Here is a 23814-nt window from a genome sequence, read left to right on the forward strand (position 1 = left end):
AAACACAACAAAAGAGTAAAGTTGTCCATCTGTTTTCAGGTTAATGTTTGGTTTAGCAATTACAAAGCCACTGTATGTGATCAGTTATTCCGTGGTATTGACGATTTACTCAATTTGGAGGAACCATTTTTGCCCTTATACAGTACTATGCTTGATCATTATATTAGCACAAATAAGAATAAGAATTATTAATGCTAACACATAACAAGTAGCTTTACCCATCAACATGTGTGGCACAGCCAGGTAGAGTATCCATGGCCTGTTACCATCTGGCTCTGGATCAGGAAAAGAACTGGTTCTGAAACCCCAAGCAGTAACTTTGGTACTCTTCAAAAGTTTTAAGACACCGTAATTTTTCACATTGTTAAGCCTTATGCTAAAGGAAAAATAATAAATAAATGGATTGCCACCTCGTGTGTTGTATCCTTCCACACTCAGACCAGTTACAGTTTATTATCCCTGTTTATCCAGAATCATAGAAAATATGAACAATTTTGTGTGAAATTTTGTCATAATTGCTTTTGAATCTTTGAGTAATGGCTAAAAGTGTTTGTGAACTCACATTGTACTTGACTTTGACCACCCTAAATCAGTTTTATCCTTAAGTCAACAGTGGACATTTTAATGCTAAATGTAACGGCTTCCTTGAAGAATTATCGATATATTGCGTTCACAAAGACCAAAACTGTTGTTTTGTTAGGTCCCTGTGACCTTGACCACCAAAATCTAATCAGTTTGTCCCAGACTCCAAGTGAACATTGGTGCAAATATTTATTCATTATATCGGCCAATTTTACAGTGGAAAAACTCCAGGTTGTCCCGATTGTCAGTCCACCCTGGTTATGGTATCTAGTGATGGTCCAATCACCACAGGTGACTTGGATATAAATGATATAATGCAATGGAACACTCACTACTCTATTACATAAATGTCCTTAAATGCGAGTGCTCAAAGCATGACAGCAGCATTGCTTTGACTGACATTAAAAGCACATTTATGTTATTTATGCTTTAATGGCTTCACCACAAGGGATGCTTTCTGTGGTGGTCTGGTGCATACTGGATGCATATATAGTCATTGCCCAGCTGTTGATCATGTTGAATTAATTATCTGTGTCTATCAGCCTCCAATATCGTGTTATTCTCTAAATAATATCTTATTGCTCACGTGTTTACGACTAATACAGGACAAATAATATTGTAATCTCCTTTCTGAAAAGCGTAGATCTCTCTCGTGGGGGTTTGTCTTAGAGCTAAAAGTTGCGTGTTGCAGCATAATCGTTTATTATTGTTGCATCACACATTATCTGACTTAAAGGTAACTGATTCCCTTGAAGATAAAATCGTGTTTATAAAACCTTAAAGCCAAGGAGAGCTTGATTGGAGCTGGTGGATATTATCAACAATGAGCAGGGAGACACAAGTAAGGGAAGACAAGAGACTGAAACCAGACTCAATCACAGTAGGTAGAACCTCTAATCACAGTCAAACTACATAGTAATGTAATGTATGGCACATTCACTTGAATCTGCTTTCACCCTGACCATTCAGAGAAGGAGAGGGCCAAATCGCAGTTTATGATATTTTATTTTTTAATCTGGAAATATTTATAGAAGCTATTCATTTGTTTACTTTATTTTCATGTAATAAGTACATACTTCTGATCACAGTCAAACTGTGTAGTAATTTAATGTATAGCATATTCATTGGTATCTGCTTTCTTTAGGTTGATGGAAAACTACACCTACAACAGCTTCACACTCCAGTTGGAAGGGTTAAATGTCTCAGAGGATTATGTCTACACTGTGTTTCTTTTCATATTTCTCTCATACTTGTTTATAATTGTTGTGAATGGTGGCATTGTTGTTCTTGTTTTTCTGGACAAAAACCTTCACCAGCCTATGTATCTCCTGTATTGGAGCCTGTCAATCAATGACATACTTGGAAGCTCTATCATTTTGCCTCGTTTGCTTGTAGACATGTTGCATCCTCCCTCTGAACGTCTCATCAGTTATTATGAATGTGTGATCCAAGCTTTCACCATACATATGTGCGGTACCACTGTTCAGACAGTGCTCATGATTATGGCCTTTGACAGATATGTGGCCATCTGCAATCCCCTGCGTTACGCTGCCATAATGACCAACAAAATGTTGGTGAAGCTGACAGTTTCTGCCTGGGGAGTATCCTTTGTTCTGGTCGGGATTATGGTCGGTCTGACCATAAGACTGAACCGATGCAGGACTATGATCAAAGGCCTTTATTGTAGCAATGCTGCGCTGTTCAAACTCTCCTGTGAGAGTGTGTTCATTAATAATGTGTATGGCATCATCGTCACTGTATTCATGTTTACAGCTTCTATAGGCAGCATGGTTCTCACCTATACCAAGATTACAGTAGTCTGTCTGACCAGTAAGAACAAGTCTTTGAATAGTAAAGCCTTGAAGACCTGCAGCACTCATCTGGTTGTGTATCTGATTATGTTGTTCAGTGGAACATTAACGATTATTCTGCATCGCTTCCCACAGTACGCAGAGCACAGAAAAATTTCTAGCCTTTTGTTTCAAATCATCCCGAGTGGCCTCAACCCAATTATTTATGGTGCGCAGTCCAAAGAGATACGAAAATTCTTATCAAAATGGTTTGAGCCCCAGAAAGGTTTTCCAACGTTATAAAAAACATTTCAAAGTTAGTTTTCTTCATGTATCAAACTTAATAGTATCACATAAGGATGAAGAATGCCTCAGTATGTTGTTCATTGTGTTTTGCACAAGGAGTTAATGAGAGTCCTGCCATAGATAACGCCCTGAGGACCTGCGGCACTCATCTGGTTGTGTATCTGATTACATTTCTCAGTTGAATGCCTATCAATATTCTGCATTTCTTCCCAGAGTACAAATACAACACAAATTTTCTTGCTATTTTGTATCATAAACTACCTGCAACTTCATGTAAAACATTTATAGATGTCTCACTTTCAAGGCTGGGCGTGGGTTATGGGTTATTGAGTGTACATTGATGGGAAAAAAATTTCATCCATTTCAAATTAAACCTAAACCTACAAAATTGATCTGGTCTGAATTCTTTCTGCAGCCAGTGTATCTTCTGATGAGATTGTTGAGGAGAAATTCAAGACTGTAACAAGGAACTTCACACTAATTATTTTTACGCTGCACACATATTCACATAGGTTCTTGATGGCCTGTTACATTAAAACAAATGACAGACTACGCTTTACATGAAGGGGAGATACAATATATTCGTCCTGTATGTCAGTAAACACGTGAGCAATAAGATATTATTTAGAGACTAACACGATATTGAGGGCTGATAGACAGTGTATTAATTCAACCATGATCAACAGCTGGGCAATGACTATATATGCATCCAGTATGCACAGACCCACACACAGAAAGCATCCCTTGTGGTGAAGCCATTAAAGCATAAATAACATAAATGTGCTTTTAATGTCAGTCAAAGCAATGCTGCTGTCATGCTTTGAGACATCCAGAGATTAAGGACATTTATGTATATGAGGTAGTGGAGTGTCCATTGCATTATTCATTTATATCCAAGTCACCTGTGGTGATTGGACCATCACTAGATACCATAACCAAGGGTGGACTGACAATCGGGACAACCTGGAGTTTTTCCACTGTAAAATTGGGCCGATAAGTATAAAAATATTTGGCACCAATGTTCACTTGGAGTCTGGGACAAACTGATTAGATTTTGGTGGTCAAGGTCACAGGAACCTAACAAAACACAGTTTTGGTCTTGTGAACGCAATATATCGAGAATTCTTCAAGGAAGCCGTTACATTTAGCATTAAAATGTCCACTGTGACTTAAGGATAAACTGATTTAGGTGGTCAAAGGTCAAGTACAATGTGAGTTCACAAAACACTTTTAGCCATTACTCAAGACTTCATACAGCAATTATGACAAAATTTCACACAAATTGTTCATATTTTCTATGATTCTAGATAAACAGGGATATAAACTGTAACTGGTCTGAGTGGCGGAGGGATACAGCCATGAGGTGGCAATTCCATTTATTTATTTATTTTTAACTTTAGCATAAGGCTAAACAACATGTGAAAAAAATGACGGTGTCTTAAAACTTTTGAAGAGTACCAAAGTTACTGCCGGAAACGGGTGGATTGCCCACTCCGGGTCGGGGGGGAGGCTTTGCCTAAGGTGGAGGAGTTTAAGTATCTCTGGATCTTGTTCACGAGTGAGGGTAGGATGGAGTGGGAGATGGACAGGCGGATTGGGGCGACGTCAGCAGTGATGCGGACGCTGAATTGGTCCGTTGTGGGGAAGAGGGAGTTAAGCCGGAAGGCGAAGCTCTCAATTTTCCGGTCGATCTACGTTCCAATCCTCACCTATGGTCATGAGCTTTGGGTAATGACCGAAAGAACGAGATCGCGAATACAAGTGGCCGAAATGAGTTTCCTCCGCAGGGTGGCCGGGCTCAGCCTGAGAGATAGGGTGAGTAACTCGGTCATCCGGGAGGGACTCGGAGTAGAGCCGCTGCTCCTCCATGTCGAGAGGAGCCAGTTGAGGTTGTTCGGGCATCTAGTGAGGATGCCTCCTGGACGCCTCCCCGGGGAGGTGTTTCGGGCATGTCCCACCGGGAGGAGACCTCGAGGCCGAACAAGGACACGCTGGAGGGATTATATCTCTCAGCTGGCCTTGGAACACCTCGGGATTCTCCTGGAGGAGCTGGTGGAAGTGGCTGGGGAGAGGGCCGTCTGGACCTCTTTGCTGAGGCTGCTGCGCCCGCGACCCGGATAAGCGAGAGACGGACGGACGGACGGACAGATGGACGGACGGACGGACGAACGGACGAACAAACGAACGAACAAACGAACCAAAGTTACTGCTTGGGGGCTTCAGAACCAGATTCTTTTCCTGTACCAGAGCCAGATGGTACAGGCCATGGATACTACTCCTGGCTGTGCCACACATGTTGATGGTAAAGCTACTTGTTATGTGTTAGCATTAATAATTCTTATTCTTATTTGTGCTAATATAATGATCAAAGCATAGTACTGTATAAGGGCAAAAATGGTGTCCTCCAAAATTGAGTAAATCGTCAATACCAACGGAATAACTGATCACATACAGTGGCTTTGTAATTGCTAAACACCAAACATTAACCTGAACAGATGGACAACTTTACTCTTTCTTGTCTTAGAGCTAAAAGTTGCGTGTTGCAGCATAATCTTTTATTATTGTTGCATCACACATTATCTGACTTAAAGGTAACTGATTCCCTTGAAGATAAAATCGTGTTTATAAAACCTTAAAGCCAAGGAGAGCTTGATTGGAGCTGGTGGATATTATCAACAATGAGCAGGGAGACACAAGTAAGGGAAGACAAGAGACTGAAACCAGACTCAATCACAGTAGGTAGAACCTCTAATCACAGTCAAACTACATAGTAATGTAATGTATGGCACATTCACTTGAATCTGCTTTCACCCTGACCATTCAGAGAAGGAGAGGGCCAAATCGCAGTTTATGATATTTTATTTTTTAATCTGGAAATATTTATAGAAGCTATTCATTTGTTTACTTTATTTTCATGTAATAAGTACATACTTCTGATCACAGTCAAACTGTGTAGTAATTTAATGTATAGCATATTCATTGGTATCTGCTTTTTTCAGGTTGATGGAAAACTACACCTACAACAGCTTCACACTCCAGTTGGAAGGGTTAAATGTCTCAGAGGATTATGTCTACACTGTGTTTCTTTTCATATTTCTCTCATACTTGTTTATAATTGTTGTGAATGGTGGCATTGTTGTTCTTGTTTTTCTGGACAAAAACCTTCACCAGCCTATGTATCTCTTGTTTTGGAACCTGTCAATCAATGACATACTTGGAAACTCTATCTTTTTGCCTCGTTTGCTTGTAGACATGTTGTATCCTCCCTCTGAACGTCTCATCAGTTATTATGAATGTGTGATCCAAGCTTTCACCATACATATGTGCGGTACCACTGCTCACACAGTGCTCATGATTATGGCCTTTGACAGATATGTGGCCATCTGCAATCCCCTGCGTTACGCTGCCATAATGACCAACAAAATGTTGGTGAAGCTGACAGTTTCTGCCTGGGGAGTGGCCTTTGTTCTGGTCGGGATTCTGCTCGGTCTGACCATAAGACTGAACCGATGCAGGAGTATGATCAGAGGCCTTTATTGTAGCAATGCCTCCCTGTTCAAACTCTCCTGTGAGAGTGTGTTTATCAATAATGTGTATGGCCTCACTTTCACTGTAGTCCTGTTTACAGCTTCTATAGGCAGCATGGTTCTCACCTATACCAAGATTACTGTAGTCTGTCTGACCAGTAAGAACAAGTCTTTGAACAGTAAAGCCTTGAAGACCTGCAGCACTCATCTGGTTGTGTATCTGATTATGTTGCTCAGTGGAACGTTTATGATTATTCTGCATCGCTTCCCACAGTACGCAGAGTACAGAAAAATTTCTAGCATTTTGTGTCACATCATCCCGAGCGGCCTCAACCCAATTATTTATGGTGCGCAGTCCAAAGAGATACGAAAATTCTTATCAAAATGGTTCGAGCCCCAGAAAGGTTTTCCAACGTTATAAAAAACATTTCAAAGTTAGTTTTCTTAATGTATCAAACAAATAAGCATGAAAAAATGATAAAAGAATGCCTCAGTATGGTGTCTCTTGTAAGTAAAGATTTCTCTTTGGTACAAGTATTTGGCAGGAGTCCTGCCGTAAATACAGCCCTGAAGACCTGCAGCACTCATCTGGTTGTGTATCTGATTATGTTGCTCAGTGGATGTCTTTAAATATTCTGCATCACTTCTGAGAATACTTGACAGAAAATTTGTTGCCATTTTGTGTCATATCATCCCTGGCAGCCTCAAGTCCATTATTTACGGCATCCAGTCTAAAGAGATACGGAAATTTTTGTCTAACTTGTTTGAGGCCAAGAAGTTTTTGTCATCATAATAAAGTGTATATGAAAAGTATCACCTATTTATTCCATATTCCTGTGATTGTTCTTTGTTCTTGGGACCAGGAGAAAGGTTTGTCTGGAGACTGCCCTTACTATACTATGACTCTCTCTCTGAGGCCAAACAGTTCAAACAGAATGAGAGGCACCTGAGCTAAATATCAAATGTTATAGTAAAGACTCTGAATACCTATGCTAATGCATTATCTCAGTTTTTTTCCATTGTAATAAGATTTTTATATATGGGATATTGAGTTAGATTGATGAGGGATTTTTTTCTTTAGCAAAGGGCTACAACATAATTGGACATCAGGGTTTGGTTTCTGTTCTGACATGCAGCATGCATTCTGGGACCTCATACACACAGGCATGTGTCTTTCTAAACAATGGCCAATCAATTCAATTTGCCACAGCTGGACTCCTAACAAGTTATAGACACATCAAGGATAATAAGCAAAGAGGACACACCAGACCATAATTTGGTCTCAACAATATTGTAAGAGATTCAATTTTTGATTTTTAATAAATTTGCAAAAATTTCTGAAAACGTTTAAACTTAACACAGCCTCTACAAAACTGAAGGGGTCTGAATCCTTTCTGAAGTCAGTATCCTCTGATTAAATTGTTGTGATAAAGGTCAATCCCATGGAGAAATTTAAGTATGTAACAAGGAACTCCACAATAAATTGAGTAGTTGAGTCAGACTCAGCCACATGTTTGAGCCTCAGTCAGACCCAAACTTGGGAGTTTTTTGAAGAGTGAGAAGTCTGTTGTGCACCAAAATTGGGGACAAGAGGACATAAGGATGGTCAGCGTAGTTATTTATTTATGTTGTTTGTTAGCTTGTAACTGGCAGTGGCTGACACATGTTAGAGGCTGTGCTAATGCAAACTATTGCTCTCTTGCTGTACTAACATGGTTAAGGTAACCAGTGAAAGAGCAAAGAGTATCAAGACGGTTAACGTTTGAGGAAACATTGGAGAGATTCAGCCAGACATTTGAACCTCAGTCAGACCCAGACTCAGATGAGGAGTCTATTATGAACAAATCACCATAATATCATGATGACATAATGTTGCATTACAAACAATGACAATGAATGAGTCCCCCAAGAATAAATCTGTGACTATATAAAACTGCAACCAAGAAAGAAATCTTCTTTGCTGGATATCAATTGCCAACAAAGACGTAAGAAAAAAAATACAAAGACCAATGAACTACAAGACTCAGAAAGCGGGTATTACTGAATGAAAATGTACAGTATAACGACTATTTTTGGTCAAATTCAAAATATGTGATTTTCTTTCACCTTTGATTTTTATTTTTGTTGATTTACTCTTCATTGTCTTGTAAAAGCATGAAGGTGATTTTGGTTAGTTGTAAAGTCACTTCTGTCAATGATTTCTGATGTTTGTTCTTTCAGGCTGATGGAAAACTACACCTACAACAGCCTCACCCTCCAGCTGGAGGGGTTGAATCTCTCAAAGGACTCTGTCTACCCGGTCTTTCTCTTCTTCTTTCTCTCCTATCTGTTTATATTGGTCACAAATGTAGGCATTGCTGTTCTGGTTTTCATTGACAAGAACCTTCACCAGCCGATGTATCTCCTGTTTTGCAACCTGCCATTTAATGACATACTTGGAAACTCTATCATGGTGCCTCGTTTGCTCATAGATGTGCTACGGCCTCCCTCTGAACGTCTCATTAGTTATTATGAATGTTTGGTCCAAGCTTTTACCTCACACATGTTTGGTACCACCACTAACACTGTGCTCATGATTATGGCCTTTGACAGATATGTGGCCATCTGCAATCCCCTGCGTTACGCTGCCATAATGACCAACAAAATGGTGATCAAGTTGACAGTTTCTGCCTGGGGAGTGGCCTTTGTTCTGGTCGGGATTCTGCTCGGTCTGACCGTAAGACTGAACCGATGCAGGAGTATGATCATGAATCCTTACTGTGACAATGCCTCCCTGTTCAAACTCTCCTGTGAGAGTGTGTTCATCAATAATGTGTATGGCCTCACTTTTACTGTAGTCCTGTTTACAGCTTCTATAGGCAGCATAGTTCTCACCTATACTAAGATTACTGTCGTCTGTCTGACCAGTAAAAACAAGACTCTGAACAGTAAAGCTTTGAAGACCTGCAGCACTCATCTGGTTGTGTATCTGATCATGGTGTTTAGTGGAATGTCACTCATTGCTCTGCATCGCTTCCCAGAGTACGCAGACTACAGAAAACTCTCCAGTATATTGTTTCATATCATCCCTGGCAGCCTAAACCCCATTATTTATGGTATGCAGTCCAAAGAGATACGAAAATTCTTATCAAAATTGTTTGAGCCCAAGAAAATTTTGCCATAACAACAAACTTTCATTCTTACATTTAACTACAGAGATAACATTATATGTGAACTTACAGTGCCCTACTTTATTCCATGTCCATATGTTTGTCGACTGCTTAGTAATAATACGGTCATAATACCAACCAATACTGTTGTTATGCAATTCTAATTATAAGCACTTGATTTCCAAAACTGTCATTATTACAAAGAGATGCCATTTTTCACAACCCAAAATATTTCATGTCGTGAAATGTTGTGCTGAAAATAACCACATGTCACACTCTCTCGTTAAGTGTCCATTGAAAATACATAATAAAAGCAAAATTGTGGTGAATACATTTTATTATGAACAACCGTGCTTTTACTGTCAAGTCAGATTTCTGTTAGAGGAAAGTCCTGTTCATGATTTTCAATTAGCTAGTTGATGGTGAAGAACTTGAAAACATTTAGCGCGTAAGTACGCTGTATAGCCTTTGTCCATCATAACTTATTTGATGGAATGAGATTCCAGCACTCTGGAATTGATTGAATGCTTAAGAGATTCCTACTCTGTGTGTCTTTCCCCTAACTCTAAACCTTATCCCTAACTTCTTATCTCTGCCAACTCCAGAGGTTTGAACTTAACGTTTACCATGACTTATTCTGCGACAATCAAATTTCTTGTAATGAATTTCCAAAACTTACATTACATATGAAGGGTGCCTAAACAGTATTCATTTTACTTCTCTACCACCAATACCCAGACACAATGTAGGCTTCTTTAGGACTTTGTGGAAATGCTCTCTATAATATCAAATGACAGTATTTAAGTAACTATGTTTATAGGGAGGTAATTTGTGTACCTTCAGACCTCTTAATAACTGAACAACTTTGGGTTTGTGTCAACATGTGTCAAGCCCCATCCTTACTAAATGCAATACCCTTAACCTGGCAATATCGGAACGCTTAGAAGGCTTGAATGCTAGAATGTCGTAAAAATGCCCAAACTGTGAGTCATGCAATATTGTCTATTGAAAAAATTAAAAAAACGTTTACTTCCTGAGCCAAGGGCACCCGAAATAGGTTCTCTCCTTTGCAACTCTCTATGTGTACAATTCATGTTTTTGCATCCCTAAAATACTGAAACTATGCCAACAAAAGCCAAAGCTCACTGGAAGCATACAACTTCTATATCATAATTAAATAAAGACTGTAGAAGAACTGAAAACAAATGGAGGCACATACCGCTAAAGTCCAATAACATAGTCTGATAAGACTCAAGGAGAAGATAGATAGTAAGACAACTAAGTGGACAAAGCACCTAGATACTGTAGCCCAGGGGATGACTGGGAAAACAGAGAAATTGAGGAAGTGCCCATGGATGTGACATCACTGCAAACAGACCCAGAGCAACAGAAGGCTAAGACTCAACAACATTAAGCAATTCATTTCATCAGTGCCATGGTTACCACTGTCGCCTCATGGTAAAAAGGTTCCGGTTTCGAAGCTACTGGCTAACCAGGGCCTTTCTGTGTTCAGTTTGCATGTTTACCTTGTGCCTGCATGGGTTTCCTCCTGGTGCTCCGGTTTTCTCTCCACTGTGTAAAAGCTTGTAGTTTAAGTTGATTGGTGACTCTGGGTGAATGTGAACCTATGAATATGAGGATAGATACTTCAGTTTCCTCATTAATGTTCACATTTATATTCATATATCGAAAACACTCACAAATTTGAACCCAGGATGTGAAGGTCTTGACACATACAGCACAATTCATCCTTATGATTTTTTCGCACAATATATTTTTCAAAATGACTATCTGGTGAATGAGCACTTCAACATCAAAGACGAATGTTTGTGTGCAAAAAAGTAACATTTATTGACATAGGCAGGCTTGCAAAGACTAATGAACACTACTGGCCTTCTGGTGGATATTGATTTTTTAACATTAGTTTATGCCGTAATAAATGGCAGTTTAATGACATCTTCATATCTTGTTGCTGACACTGGCTCAAGTTTCCCCACTACCTCATGAACAAAATCAATCTTATCTATCACGTGACAAATACAACAAGCAAGGCTTGTAGGTTTCCCTACAACAACAATTAACAGCTCCTGCTACCTCACCCCAATTTGTTTTTGTCCAAGTAGTAGGTTAATCAATTCATATGTTTTTATAAGTATTAATCCATATCTTACATAATTGACACAGCTCATCATTGTTCCAGATCAATTGGTTAACTGAAATTGCTCCTCAGCCTCTTACAGTGCAGGACTGGCATCTCCAACAACACGTCAAATTGATCCACGGACGCCCTCAAGTAGGTTCAAAAGTGCTTGTGATACAGCTTCAACCCCTGAGCCCAAGGGTGTCACTTGGTGTTGGAAAGTGAACGGGCTCAGATGAAAAAACATTTTTTAAATGATTTTCAACATCTGTGAATTAAGGCACTGACAGATCGGTTTGAGGTCAGAGTAGATAAAATAATAAATAAATTGCATAACAGCGCATAGCCACGACTACAGAGTTGATAATACAAAAATCCTCAGCATGAAATCCACAACATCAACTCAAAAGTAACACTCATCCATATACATCACATCCACACCATGTCAATTGAACAATTCCAATTTCATATCCACTGTAGAAGGCGCCAGTGCATATCTGTCAGCCAAACCACAACAATATCCAATATCACTGAAACATTACAAAATAGAAACAACTGAAGGAATACCAATAACAAGGTTAAGCTAAAGATAACAAATAAACCTTACCTTTAAATGTTAAGTTGAGCTGCCTTGTTGTCTTGATGCTTTATTTGTAATGATAGAGAAACACAGTTCACTAGAGTTCATAAGTTCAAGTTCAGCCAAGCATGACTCATTCTAAGCATGAGGCTTAAAAAGTGATGTGTGAGAACATTTACCTTTTCCAGTTTTCTGGCCTCGAACCTTGGTTGGGAGCACACTGAGAAAACAGACAAAGAAATATCACTTTAATTATCTCACAGCTAAAAAGTTGTATATTGCAATTTAACTTTATAATGATCTCCTTATGTTGCATCATACTTTACCCAAGGTAATAATAATCAATTCCCCTAAAGACGCAACCATTTCTATAAAACATTGCAACACAGAGCTTGACTGGTGCTGTTGGATATTATCAGCAGTGGGGAAACAAGAAAGAAAAGCAAGATTGAAACCAAAGATACTATAAGTAGCTATTGCTGATCTACAACTTCATCTGTCTTTCATAGTTTTCATATAATTTTTCTCAGAATGTTGTTTAGTTTTTAATGTGAAGAACATTTACCTCTTCAGCCTTCAATGTTATAACTTTGATGATTTGCTGAACCTGCTAAGATGATACTTCTGTTATTGGGAGAGGGAGGAAATTCAGCTGAATATACAAAACAGAGCAGAATACACACAACATACCAAAAGTGGAGGGGGTTACAGATACATAGAAATATTATGCAAGACACAATTTATTTTACAGAAACTATATACTGTACAATACATTTCCCTCGGATCTGTGGAAAACTTAACATTTTAATTTAGCTGTGCAATCATGACTCTCTCAGAATTTGTTCTATGATAGATGGATTTAATGACATTACCTGTGGCATTAACATCGTTGTTTTGTCCTTTCAGCTTAATGGAAAACTACACCTACAACAGCTTCACACTCCAGCTGGAGGGGTTAAATGTCTCAAAGGATTCAACATATGCAGTGTTTATTTTTCTTTTATTCTCCTATATATTGATAATGGTCACAAATGTAGGCATTGCTGTTCTGATTTTCATTGACAAGAACCTTCACCAGCCTATGTATCTCCTTTTTTGCAACCTGCCACTGAGTGACATCCTTGGAAACTCTATCTTTTTTCCTCGTTTGCTCATAGACATGTTGCGTCCTCCTTCTGAACGTCTCATCAGTTATTATGAATGTGTGGTCGGAGCTTTCACCACACACATGTTCGGCACCACTTCTCACACTGTGCTCATGATTATGGCTTTTGACAGATATGTGGCCATCTGCAATCCCCTGCGTTACGCTGCCATAATGACCAACAAAATGTTGGTGAAGCTGACAGTTTCTGCCTGGGGAGTGGCCTTTGTTCTGGTCGGGATTCTGCTCGGTCTGACCGTAAGACTGAACCGATGCAAGACTATGATCAGAAGCCCCTACTGTAACAATGCTGCACTGTTCAAACTCTCCTGTGAGAGTGCATTAATTAATGATGTGTATGGCCTCACTTTCACTGTAGTCCTGTTTACAGCTTCTATTGGCAGCATAGTTCTCACCTATACCAAGATTACAGCAGTTTGTCTGACCAGTAAAAACAAGTCTCTGAACAGTAAAGCTTTGAAGACCTGCAGCACTCATCTAGTTGTGTATCTGATCATGGCGTTCAATGGAATCTCAATCATTACTCTTTATCGTTTCCCTCAGTACTCAAACTACAGAAAACTCTGTTCCATTTTGTTTCATATCATCCCTTGCAGCCTCAACCCCATTGTTTATGGTGTGCAGTCCAAAGAGATACGAAAATTCTTGTCAAAATTGTTTGTGTCCAAGAAGGTTTTGCCATCATTATAGAATTAGTTTCCAAGATTTATCTGTAAATTAATACGAAGAACATAAAATGTGTACCAAGCATTCTATGATCTGGTGTTTGTTGCTTGTAAGTAAGTGTATGCACAGATACTGTATTATGGTCACTCTATTATTACAGTTGATCAAGGAGTAATATGTTGTAAGAATAGGGCAAAATAATACCATGACAATTATTTATATGTTAACCTGCTAATAGCTTGACATTAACATTTGGAATATTGGTAATGTTGGGGGATCATTTATATGATATTATAATATCGTTTTGGGGCAGACCATGTATATTGGGTAACAATAGGCCTATGTGCTTATAAAAATCAGGTTATATCACAGTAATATTCCCTCGAAGTGTATAATCTTTACTATTATCTTGATGTAAATGAAGTATATAAATAAATATTATGCTAACAACAATGAAGAAATATTATGTCAATTTTTTCACAATACATGTGGAATTATATCAGAGTAAAACTACACAATCACAAGAAATTCATGATAAATTATCACGGTTAATTACCAGAAAATACGCTGCAATACACAATCTTACCTTATTACCTGTAGTGAGAGATAAATAAAAGAATACATTAATGGAAAAGCAAATGGTTCATTCTTAATTATTTTTCTACCAAATCATCAGCAATTATTTTCTTCTACCAAAATGAGACAGGGTTTGTTTAGCCTTAAAAACACTAACTCTAGTATTAATGGAAAATGAAAAATGTCAGTGACATTGGCACTTAACTGTGGCCATGAGAATAATGATATAATGGTAAAGTAAAACATAAATGTGATGACTAGCTTTCAACTTTGGTCATCACAAGGCCAATATTCTGCTAAATACATCAGTAACATTAGCTTCTAATGTTGGCCAACGCAAGGCTAATAAACCATAACTATGCAATTTCAGTAGCATTAGCTGCTAACTATGACCATAACAACTCATAGGTAAAATGAAACAAATATCATTAGCATTAGCTGCTAACTATGACCATAACACAAATGTCAGCAACATCAGATGCCAACTATGACCATAAATAAAAAGGTAAAATGAAACAAATGTCAGTAGCATTAGCTGTTAACTATGACAATAACAAATCAAAGGTAAAATGAAACAAATGTCAGTAGCATTAGCTGCTCACTAAGACCATAACACAAATGTCAGTAGCATTAGCTGCTAACTATGACCAAAAATCAAATGTAAAATGAAACACATGTCAGTAGCATGAGCTGCTTATACCATCAGGTTGCTTGCTGTCGTCTTTGTGTTGTCTTGAGCAAGTGCCAGGTGAAACAGAAGAGGTTATGAGATTTTGGTAAGTGGGATTTTTACTGGGAATTGACATTACAAGTGAGATGCCACGCATCGCAAAATGTTCAGTCCGTTAAATCCGCTCTAACTCTGACCTCGATTCAGCTGTCTCTGTTTCAGCAGCTCCTGATAAAACTGAGAGGAGAGCAGCTGGACAGTGACTGCGAGACTGACTCACAGTAGATATTTCCTAAATAAGTAATTGACTGATTAACTTATCTTATCTGTAGGTTTCATTTGCCATTGAATTGCAGGTCTGCAATGTATTGTGTTGCTCAGATGTTTAATATAGCAGTTCCCAACCACTCTATTCCAGCACATAAACAGTAAGTGAAACAACACGATCAAGCAGTATACTTGTTGCAATAATTTCATAAAAATCCTTCTTGAAACTAAATTAATTCACATGAACAACATTGCATTATATTTTCACTTAATTACAGCACTTTTACATCGTGTTAGACAATACTGTTGTATGCCTTTCCACTATATCTACGTGCCAGGAGTCTCATGTTAACTCATGATAACAAAGGCTAATGCTAAAGTTAGCTCATTTTGACACAACAAACGTTTGCTTACCTTAAATTCCTTGCAGATATTATAAAATGTGTATTTAGATCCTTCTCAAGGCTTTAAGTTATAGTCATCTCTGCCCATTAGCTATCAGTGATCATTATGATCTAACTGGGTTAACATGTTACACAACACCCTGCTGCTCTCCTACTGAACTGTAATTAGCCGAGTCATCTTCAGCTAAACTAGCAAAAATATTAACTTTAAAAACTTACCTTTAATTTGCCAGCTCCTCTATCCTGAGTATGTTTGATGGTCTGTTGAAAAGCCTTGACATCACTCCACTCAGTTAACTCCATCTGCTCCTCACAACTGTAAATGGCAGACCTACTAGCAAAACGAAGGCTAATGTAGCTAATGCGCTAGCAAACAATTAGCCTATGTATTTTCACATCCAGAACACTGAATTTAGTATTTCAGTTGTTAGCCTAGCCACCTGGTGAATAAGTCACTCTTCTTGTTGCTGTCTCCAGCTCTTGAGACAAATATCAGTCAGTCTGAAGGATTTTTTGTTTGTTTGTTTGTTTGTTTACCACCAGCTCATTGCTAATGTGCCCTGTCTGCTGTTTGGTGCAGGACTGGGCTGATCACTGCTTCTTTCCTGTAATGGCACCATGTCAACTTGAGCTTATTCTTTTAACTCTGCAATTTTTTACACTTTGGAAAATCAAGTATGCTGATTTCGTTTTTAATTATTCTTGTTTGGTATCTTAGCTAGGTTTTCTGTGGAGATAATTCAGGCTGAGAGATATTAACTGGCATGAAGCAACCCCCATGTCCTTTACACCACACGACCATTAGGGGCACAGTTTACTACATTGATAAAAAGGCCTGTATGATCACATCTACAAGGACGTGACTAATTGAACAACTCTCTTCACTCATGGTGTAACATGTTCTTTTCCCATAAAGAGACTTTAAACTACCAGAACAATAGAGAGTATTTCCCCTAGAACAATAACATCATGCAAAGATAACATGTGGAACACCATCTATTCATTTCATGTCCATAGACATATCACCTCAAAGCATGCTGGGAAATCCCACCCACTTATCCCCAACATGCTACACTATGTTTGACTTGATTTACTGACAACTGTCACTGAATTACTTTGATACTGAAAAAAAACCCATTAAATTATGATGATTCTGATGCAATTCTATCGTTATTCTATCGTATCATTTTTTTCTAAGTGAGTGAAATTGATGTTTGGTTCACTTACAATGGACTTTAGAGGTACAATAATAAGGTGTTCTGTATGTGTAAATCACACTGAATCTAAAACTATCAGTATCATTTATGTGGGTTCATTAGGGGAGCTTCAGTATGTTTTGTTGGCAAAATGTTGAAGCCTATGACAGGTGTTTTATTTTTCCTTAACATTAGATTTATTGAAGGTAAAGTTAGGAGCTAACTGCTTCCAACATTTGTTTTATTTTATCTCAACATTAGATTTATCACAGCCAAAATTAGCAGACAATGTCACTGTCATTGTGTGTAAATTAGTTTAATGTTAACATTTTGAAGACCAGTTACCAGCTAACATTACTACTCATTGCCAATGCTAGCAGCCATTTTGTCACTTAGCTTGATTTTAGCATTCAGTCCGTTTGCTCTTTGCTCTCATTACCTATGCTTTTGTCTCTGCCAGCTTTTGACAAACACTGGGTATGTAGCTGCAATATGATTCACATCATAAGTATGGATTAGTGCAGTTTTAGGTCTTGTGATGACACGGTGGAAGCTAATGTAAACAAATATAAGCTCTACGTTAAGATAGCTATTCTCAAAGTAATGTATACTTTCCGATGGTCAAAGTAAGCAGCTAATCTTACTGACATCATGTTATTAATTCATTAATGTTATGTTCAATTAATCAAATCAATTTTATCAATGATTAAGTTCCAACTTAATCTTATAAAGATTAAGTTTTAGGGCAAGTGAGTGTCTCAGAGCTTAAAGCTAACATAATCTCATTAATGATCCCTGATGTCATGATGTCAAATCATTGCATTACAAATTGTCTGAATGAGTCTCCTGAGAAAAGAACTGTGACTATATAAAACTGCAACCAAGGAAGAAATCTTCTTTGCTGGATATCAACTGCCAACAAAGACGTAAGAAAGAAAATACAAAGACCAATGAACCACAAGACTCAGAAAGCAGGTATTACTGAATGACAATGTACAGTATAATGACTATTTTTGGTAAAATTCAAATATTTGATTTTCTTTCCCCTTTGATTTTTATTTTTGTTCATTTACTCTTCATTGTCTTGTAAAAGCATGAAGGTGATTTTGGTTAGTTGTAAAGTCACTTCTGTCAATGATTTCTGATGTTTGTTCTTTCAGGCTGATGGAAAACTACACCTACAACAGCCTCACCCTCCAGCTGGAGGGGTTGAATCTCTCAAAGGACTCTGTCTACCCGGTCTTTTTCTTCTTCTTTTTCTCCTACATTTTTATAATGTTTGTGAATGTAGGCATTGCGTTTCTTGTTTTCATTGACAAGAACCTTCACCAGCCGATGTATCTCCTGTTTTGCAACCTGCCAATCAATGATATTGTTGGGAATTCGATCATGGTGCCCCGGCTGCTGGTAGACATGTTGCTGCCTCCCTCTGAACGTCTCATCAGTTATTACGAGTGTGTGGTCCAAGCTTTCACCACACACATGTTCGGCACCACTTCACACACTGTGCTCATGATTATGGCTTTTGACAGATATGTGGCCATCTGCAATCCCCTGCGTTACGCTGCCATAATGACCAACAAAATGGTGATCAAGCTGACAGTTTCTGCCTGGGGAGTGGCCTTTGTTCTGGTCGGGATTCTGCTCGGTCTGACCGTAAGACTGAACCGATGCAGGAGTATGATCATGAATCCTTACTGTGACAATGCCTCCCTGTTCAAACTCTCCTGTGAGAATGTGTTCATCAATAATGTGTATGGCCTCACTTTCACTGTAGTCCTGTTTACAGCTTCTATTGGCAGCATAGTTCTCACCTATACTAAGATTACTGTCGTCTGTCTGACCAGTAAAAACAAGACTCTGAACAGTAAAGCTTTGAAGACCTGCAGCACTCATCTGGTTGTGTATCTGATCATGCTGATCAGTGGATTTATTGTCATTATTCTGCACCGTTTCCCTCAGTACTCAGACTACAGGAAACTGTCTGCCATCTTGTTTCACATCATCCCCGGCAGCCTCAACCCCGTTATTTATGGGGTTCAGTCTGCAGAGATCTGCAAATCCTTATCCAAATTATTCAGATCCAAATTGGTTCTGCCATTTTTCTGACGTAAGAATTTTAAAGTTAGCATGCAAACCTGCCAACAACACATTTAATAAAAGTGAAAAATTATCAAATTTAGACTAAACTGCCGTATTGTATTTCAAATTATAATGTTCATTTATATTCATTGATTTTGCTGAGATTTGTGCATCATGACAACTGGTTGGTTGGTTTTGAATTTCACCCACTGAAGCTGAATGTTTGCATTTTAGTTCACATAAGAAATTAGATCATTTGAAAGAGAATTGTCTCTTTAAAGTATAATTTTCACTTTTCTTGGTGTCCAGATAGTTAATTTTTCTTGCATATTAAATAAAATATATATACGTGATATTTATCTCATACGTTATATTTTGGAAGGCTTTTTTAAATGTTGATTTTTTTCTTGATCAGTTATCATAAAGGCCACATGTTTGGGTTAATTACTGTATAATCTAGTTTCTGTAATAGGGTGGGATGGAGACCATTTTTGTTTCTCTGTGTGTCACAGCCTCAACGAACTTGAGAACACTTTTATTTTAGGAGGAAAGGTAAGTGAAAGTGTCAGTGACTGAGTGTTAGAGGCTGCAGGGCTCAGATGGTGTAACGAGGAATGAGACAGCCCTTATATCACATTACCTTGATGACGTCAAAATATTTGCGGGTTTGGGACTTTTGATTGTACATTTTTATTCCCTCCCTTCACTTCCTGTTTGAAAACAAGAAGATTATCGTTGATCAGATCTGATCCAATTTGGATATTTGGAATTTGTCATCATGTGATCACAGGACAGAGAACTCCACAGTTCAGTCTCTGACTCACAGTGACTCTGTGTTTATACTGTCTGTTCTTCTAATGCTAACGTTAGCGTTCTTCTATCTTATTATTTCTTCTGTTTTATGGCCGTTGTTTGCCGTTGTTTCCAGGCGTCCCTTGGTAACCACGGCAACCCGGTGTTTAATGTCACAATGCTATGAACTTTGGGTAATTTCCTCAGGCAAAGTTTACAGAAATTCAGTCTTACAGAGTGTGAATAAAGAAGTCAAAATGTCTGATAGAGAGACTCGTGCCCTCGATGGTTTGACAGTGGATCAGAACTCTTGATATAATCCGACTAAAACTGGACTTGTATCATGAATTTCTCTTTTTTTTTTCACTGTAGATGCTTCCCATGGGACGTATTATCCATAGACATATGATTTCTGTCACTGTCATGCCAATGACACGCAGATGGACCGACCAAGTTCAAGTTTCTGATCCTGGCCGGTTAGGGTTGGAAACACATCAGAGAATCATGATGTTTGGTTTGATAGTTACTTCAGCTTCCAGCAGAACACCACAAAACATGTCCAGTCTTGTTTTTATCATCTTTAAAATATTTCCAAAATACAACAAAAATGTATTTTACAACAGCTTCAAACAACAATCTATTAACTGGCTCCAAACTGATTCAGCCCACAGGTTTATATATAATATGAAGATACAAGACAAGATTTTTATTTACGACACCAACTGGCATGATTACTTTTATTTGCTTTTTACACTTAGAAATTGTTTTTATGAACATGTTGTTTAGAAAAATTACTCTCTAATTAAAGATTATTTTTTATTATTATTATTATATGTGTGGATGACTGAATTTGTCTGAAAAAAATCTATTAAACATATAAACTGTAGTAAAGAGTGAACAAATACTTGCAACGGACAAAACAAACATTTGCTTCTGTTATTTTCTGACATTTTCTACATGAGGTTTGAGAGTTATTTTATATTTTACATTTTATTTACGTTTTGTTTATTTATTTACTGCTGGCTGTCAACGTACTGCCTCTTGGGGATAATAAAGACTACCTTGAATTTTCGTTCAATCACTATCCAGAGCTCGTGTCCATCGGTGAGTCCAACACTCACCAAAAACATGTTTCACATTGTGCCAAGAATACGACCACAACCTTCATTTTGGTTCTACAGGGATGGAATGGCTCATAACAATGGTCCTGGTGCCACAGAGCCCCCGGGGGTCATACAGGTAAAACATGACACCTATGTGCATGAGACATGAGGCTTATATGGGAGGTGAATGTAGTGCACCTGTATTGCAGGTGTGCTGGACTGTGCTGTAACCAAGTGGCAACATCCTAGAAACAGAAACATAAAGCATCAACATGCAGAACCAGAAGCTGCAGTTCCTCTAACGACCACTAGAGTCTGGCTCCAACAGTGAGTCAGTCCCCATAGACTCCCATGTTAAAATGTCCAACTTTACAGCAGAAATAAACATGTTTACAGCCTGGTACAAAAACTGTTTTGGTCTCTAGAGATCTAATTTCCTCCTTCATGACACCTGTTTATATAACTCACCTGTTTACATTTAATTAAGGACTACAGTTATGGAGGATTGAGGGCGTGGCCTCTTTGAGTGACAGGTGGGTGAATGTACGTACCATTTTTAGATTATCTGGGAGTTAGGAGGCGGAGTCAGACACTGCCAAGATGGTGGCAGTGGAGCAGCTCACTCTGAGCTTCATAAACCTGTAGGTGACTTCCATCTTTATTAACAGTCTATGGCTGTAACTGGGTGAAGGAGCGAACAGAGTTTTTTTCATGAAGATGTTTTAAAGTAAAAACTAATGTAACAACGTTGATTATTTATGAAAATGAAAAAGGTAAGAAAAGACATGAAACACAAATGTGACGAATAAAAAACTGAAGTCATGGTCTATGTGCTGCTTCGTTTCTCTTTCATTCAGTTTACGACATGTCAAACTAAAGCAAGGTGTCTGTCCATGTATTTCTACCTGATGACCTTGTTGATGGTTTACATGAATCCCCTGAAGGTTGCGTAATGTCTGAGGTGATGTTTACCCCTCCCCCCTGAGGTCAGCCATGTTCATAAAACCAGTGGACATGATTACACAGCAGAGAGAGGACGCTGGTGGCAAAAAGGTGAACACAGTCGAGCTGTCTGTGAACTGAGAGTGACGATGAAACGTTACGTGTTGAGCTGATATCAGATTGATGTGTTAATTGCCTTTGAGTTTCCTGTGAATGATCGTGTTTCTGTTTAATGACAGTTTGTGTGACTCATGCTTTTTCCCTCCTCTCTTGGTGTTTTACTTCAGAGAAGCTCAGATGGAAAACTACACGTACAATAGCCTCACTCTTCAGCTCGAGGGGTTAAAGGTCACCAAGACTAACAAGTTCCCGATCTTTGTCTTTCTGCTTTTGATCTACGTGTTCATCTTAATTGCCAACGTGGGCGTGGTGGTGTTGATATGGACGGAGAGGAGCCTGCACCAGCCGATGTATCTCCTCTTCTGCAGCCTGTCCATCAACGATGTCATGGGAAACTCTCTCCTGGTTCCCCGGGTGCTCGCCGACATCCTGGTGCCGCCCTCCAAGCGCCTCATTCATTATTACGAGTGTCTGATGCAGGCTTTCACCACACACATGTTCGGCACCAACGCTCACACTGTGCTCATGATTATGGCTTTTGACAGATACGTGGCCATTTGCAACCCCCTGCGTTACGCCACAATAATGACTGATAAAATGGTAATGAAGCTGACAGTGTCTGCCTGGGGCGTGGCCTTTGTTCTGGTGGCGGTTCTGCTCAGCCTGACCATACGTCTGAACCGGTGCAGGACACTGATCACAAACCCGTACTGTGACAACGCCTCCCTGTTCAAGCTCTCCTGTGAGAACGTGTTCATCAACAACATCTACGGCCTCACCTTCACCGTCGTCCTGCTCTCGTCCTCCATCGGCAGCATCATCCTGACCTACTCTAAAATCACAGCGGCCTGTCTGACGAGTAAGAGCAAGTCACTGAACAGTAAAGCCTTAAAGACCTGCAGCACTCACCTGTGCCTGTACCTGATCATGCTGGCGAGCGGCTCGATCCTCATTACGCTGCATCGCTTCCCCGAGTACGCCGAGTACAGGAAGATCTCGGCCATCCTCTTTAACGTGGTCCCTGGCAGCCTCAACCCCGTCATCTATGGCCTGCAGTCCCAGGAAATACACAAGTGTCTGTCCAACATATTCCAGCTCAGGAAAGTGAAGCCATGCTTTCTATGTAAATGAGTGAATGAGAGTTTCATGTGTCAGGAACAAAAAACAGTCGACACAATCAAACTGAACCTTTGATGAAACCGTAACAAAAACCAAGATTTTACTAACGTGTATCAAACAGGACCGTTACCTGTGACATCTGGTACAACAGTGAACCTGTTTGTCCAAAAGATGACGAGAAAGGAAAGGGACATTTGGACAATATATACTGTATATATATATATGTGTGTGTTGAGATTTCACTGTGTGTACGACTGAATGAAAAACACTATTCTGTTGTTTTTCTTTAATGTATGTGACGTCTCTAAACCTTTGTTAAGATATAAAACATAAAATAATATGAAATCATGGGGATTCTGCACAAAGTTCCAGATGTTTGGCTCAAATGTTAAATACTGATTTTAAAGAAAGACTTAGACTTTTGTTGAACTTATTTTTATAACGTTTGATGAAAATCTGAACTATAGAAAATAAATGATTCAAATCATCTGGTTCATGAGAAACATGTTTTAGAGTTTGACCTTTGCTTTAGTGACAGAACTTCAACCACATGTGAAAGTTATCTATGATATGAAACTCATATAATTATATATGAATATAATTATAAGACACTCTTCTCTTATTATGTGAAATGCAAA

At 38.7% G+C, this 23814-nt stretch overlaps 6 protein-coding genes across 6 annotated transcripts; all 6 read left to right on the forward strand.

Moving 5' to 3' along the window:
- Positions 1–1727: 1727 nt before the first annotated feature.
- LOC111221337 (olfactory receptor 5AC2-like) lies at positions 1728–2675 on the forward strand. The gene has a single exon (XM_022744698.1). The coding sequence runs from the start codon at positions 1731–1733 to the stop codon at positions 2673–2675; it is 945 nt and encodes a 314-aa protein (XP_022600419.1). The 5' UTR covers positions 1728–1730.
- Positions 2676–5678: 3003 nt separating this feature from the next.
- On the forward strand, positions 5679–6626 carry LOC111221338 (olfactory receptor 52N5-like). The gene has a single exon (XM_022744699.1). It carries the CDS (start codon positions 5682–5684, stop codon positions 6624–6626), a length of 945 nt encoding a protein of 314 aa, XP_022600420.1. The 5' UTR covers positions 5679–5681.
- A 1800-nt stretch (positions 6627–8426) lies between these two features.
- LOC111221355 (olfactory receptor 146-like) lies at positions 8427–9368 on the forward strand. The gene has a single exon (XM_022744715.1). It carries the CDS (start codon positions 8430–8432, stop codon positions 9366–9368), a length of 939 nt encoding a protein of 312 aa, XP_022600436.1. The 5' UTR covers positions 8427–8429.
- A 3616-nt stretch (positions 9369–12984) lies between these two features.
- On the forward strand, positions 12985–13929 carry LOC111221362 (olfactory receptor 4Q2-like). The gene has a single exon (XM_022744723.1). It carries the CDS (start codon positions 12985–12987, stop codon positions 13927–13929), a length of 945 nt encoding a protein of 314 aa, XP_022600444.1.
- A 4250-nt stretch (positions 13930–18179) lies between these two features.
- Positions 18180–19127, forward strand: LOC111221359 (olfactory receptor 146-like). Its single transcript, XM_022744720.1, has one exon. The coding sequence runs from the start codon at positions 18183–18185 to the stop codon at positions 19125–19127; it is 945 nt and encodes a 314-aa protein (XP_022600441.1). The 5' UTR covers positions 18180–18182.
- Positions 19128–22234: 3107 nt separating this feature from the next.
- Positions 22235–23188, forward strand: LOC111221339 (putative olfactory receptor 52P1). The gene has a single exon (XM_022744700.1). The coding sequence runs from the start codon at positions 22235–22237 to the stop codon at positions 23186–23188; it is 954 nt and encodes a 317-aa protein (XP_022600421.1).
- Positions 23189–23814: the final 626 nt, after the last annotated feature.

The sequence above is a fragment of the Seriola dumerili genome, unplaced genomic scaffold (genome assembly GCF_002260705.1).
Source record: "Seriola dumerili isolate Sdu_G_001 unplaced genomic scaffold, Sdu_1.0 BDQW01000086.1, whole genome shotgun sequence".
Lineage (NCBI taxonomy): Eukaryota > Metazoa > Chordata > Actinopteri > Carangiformes > Carangidae > Seriola > Seriola dumerili.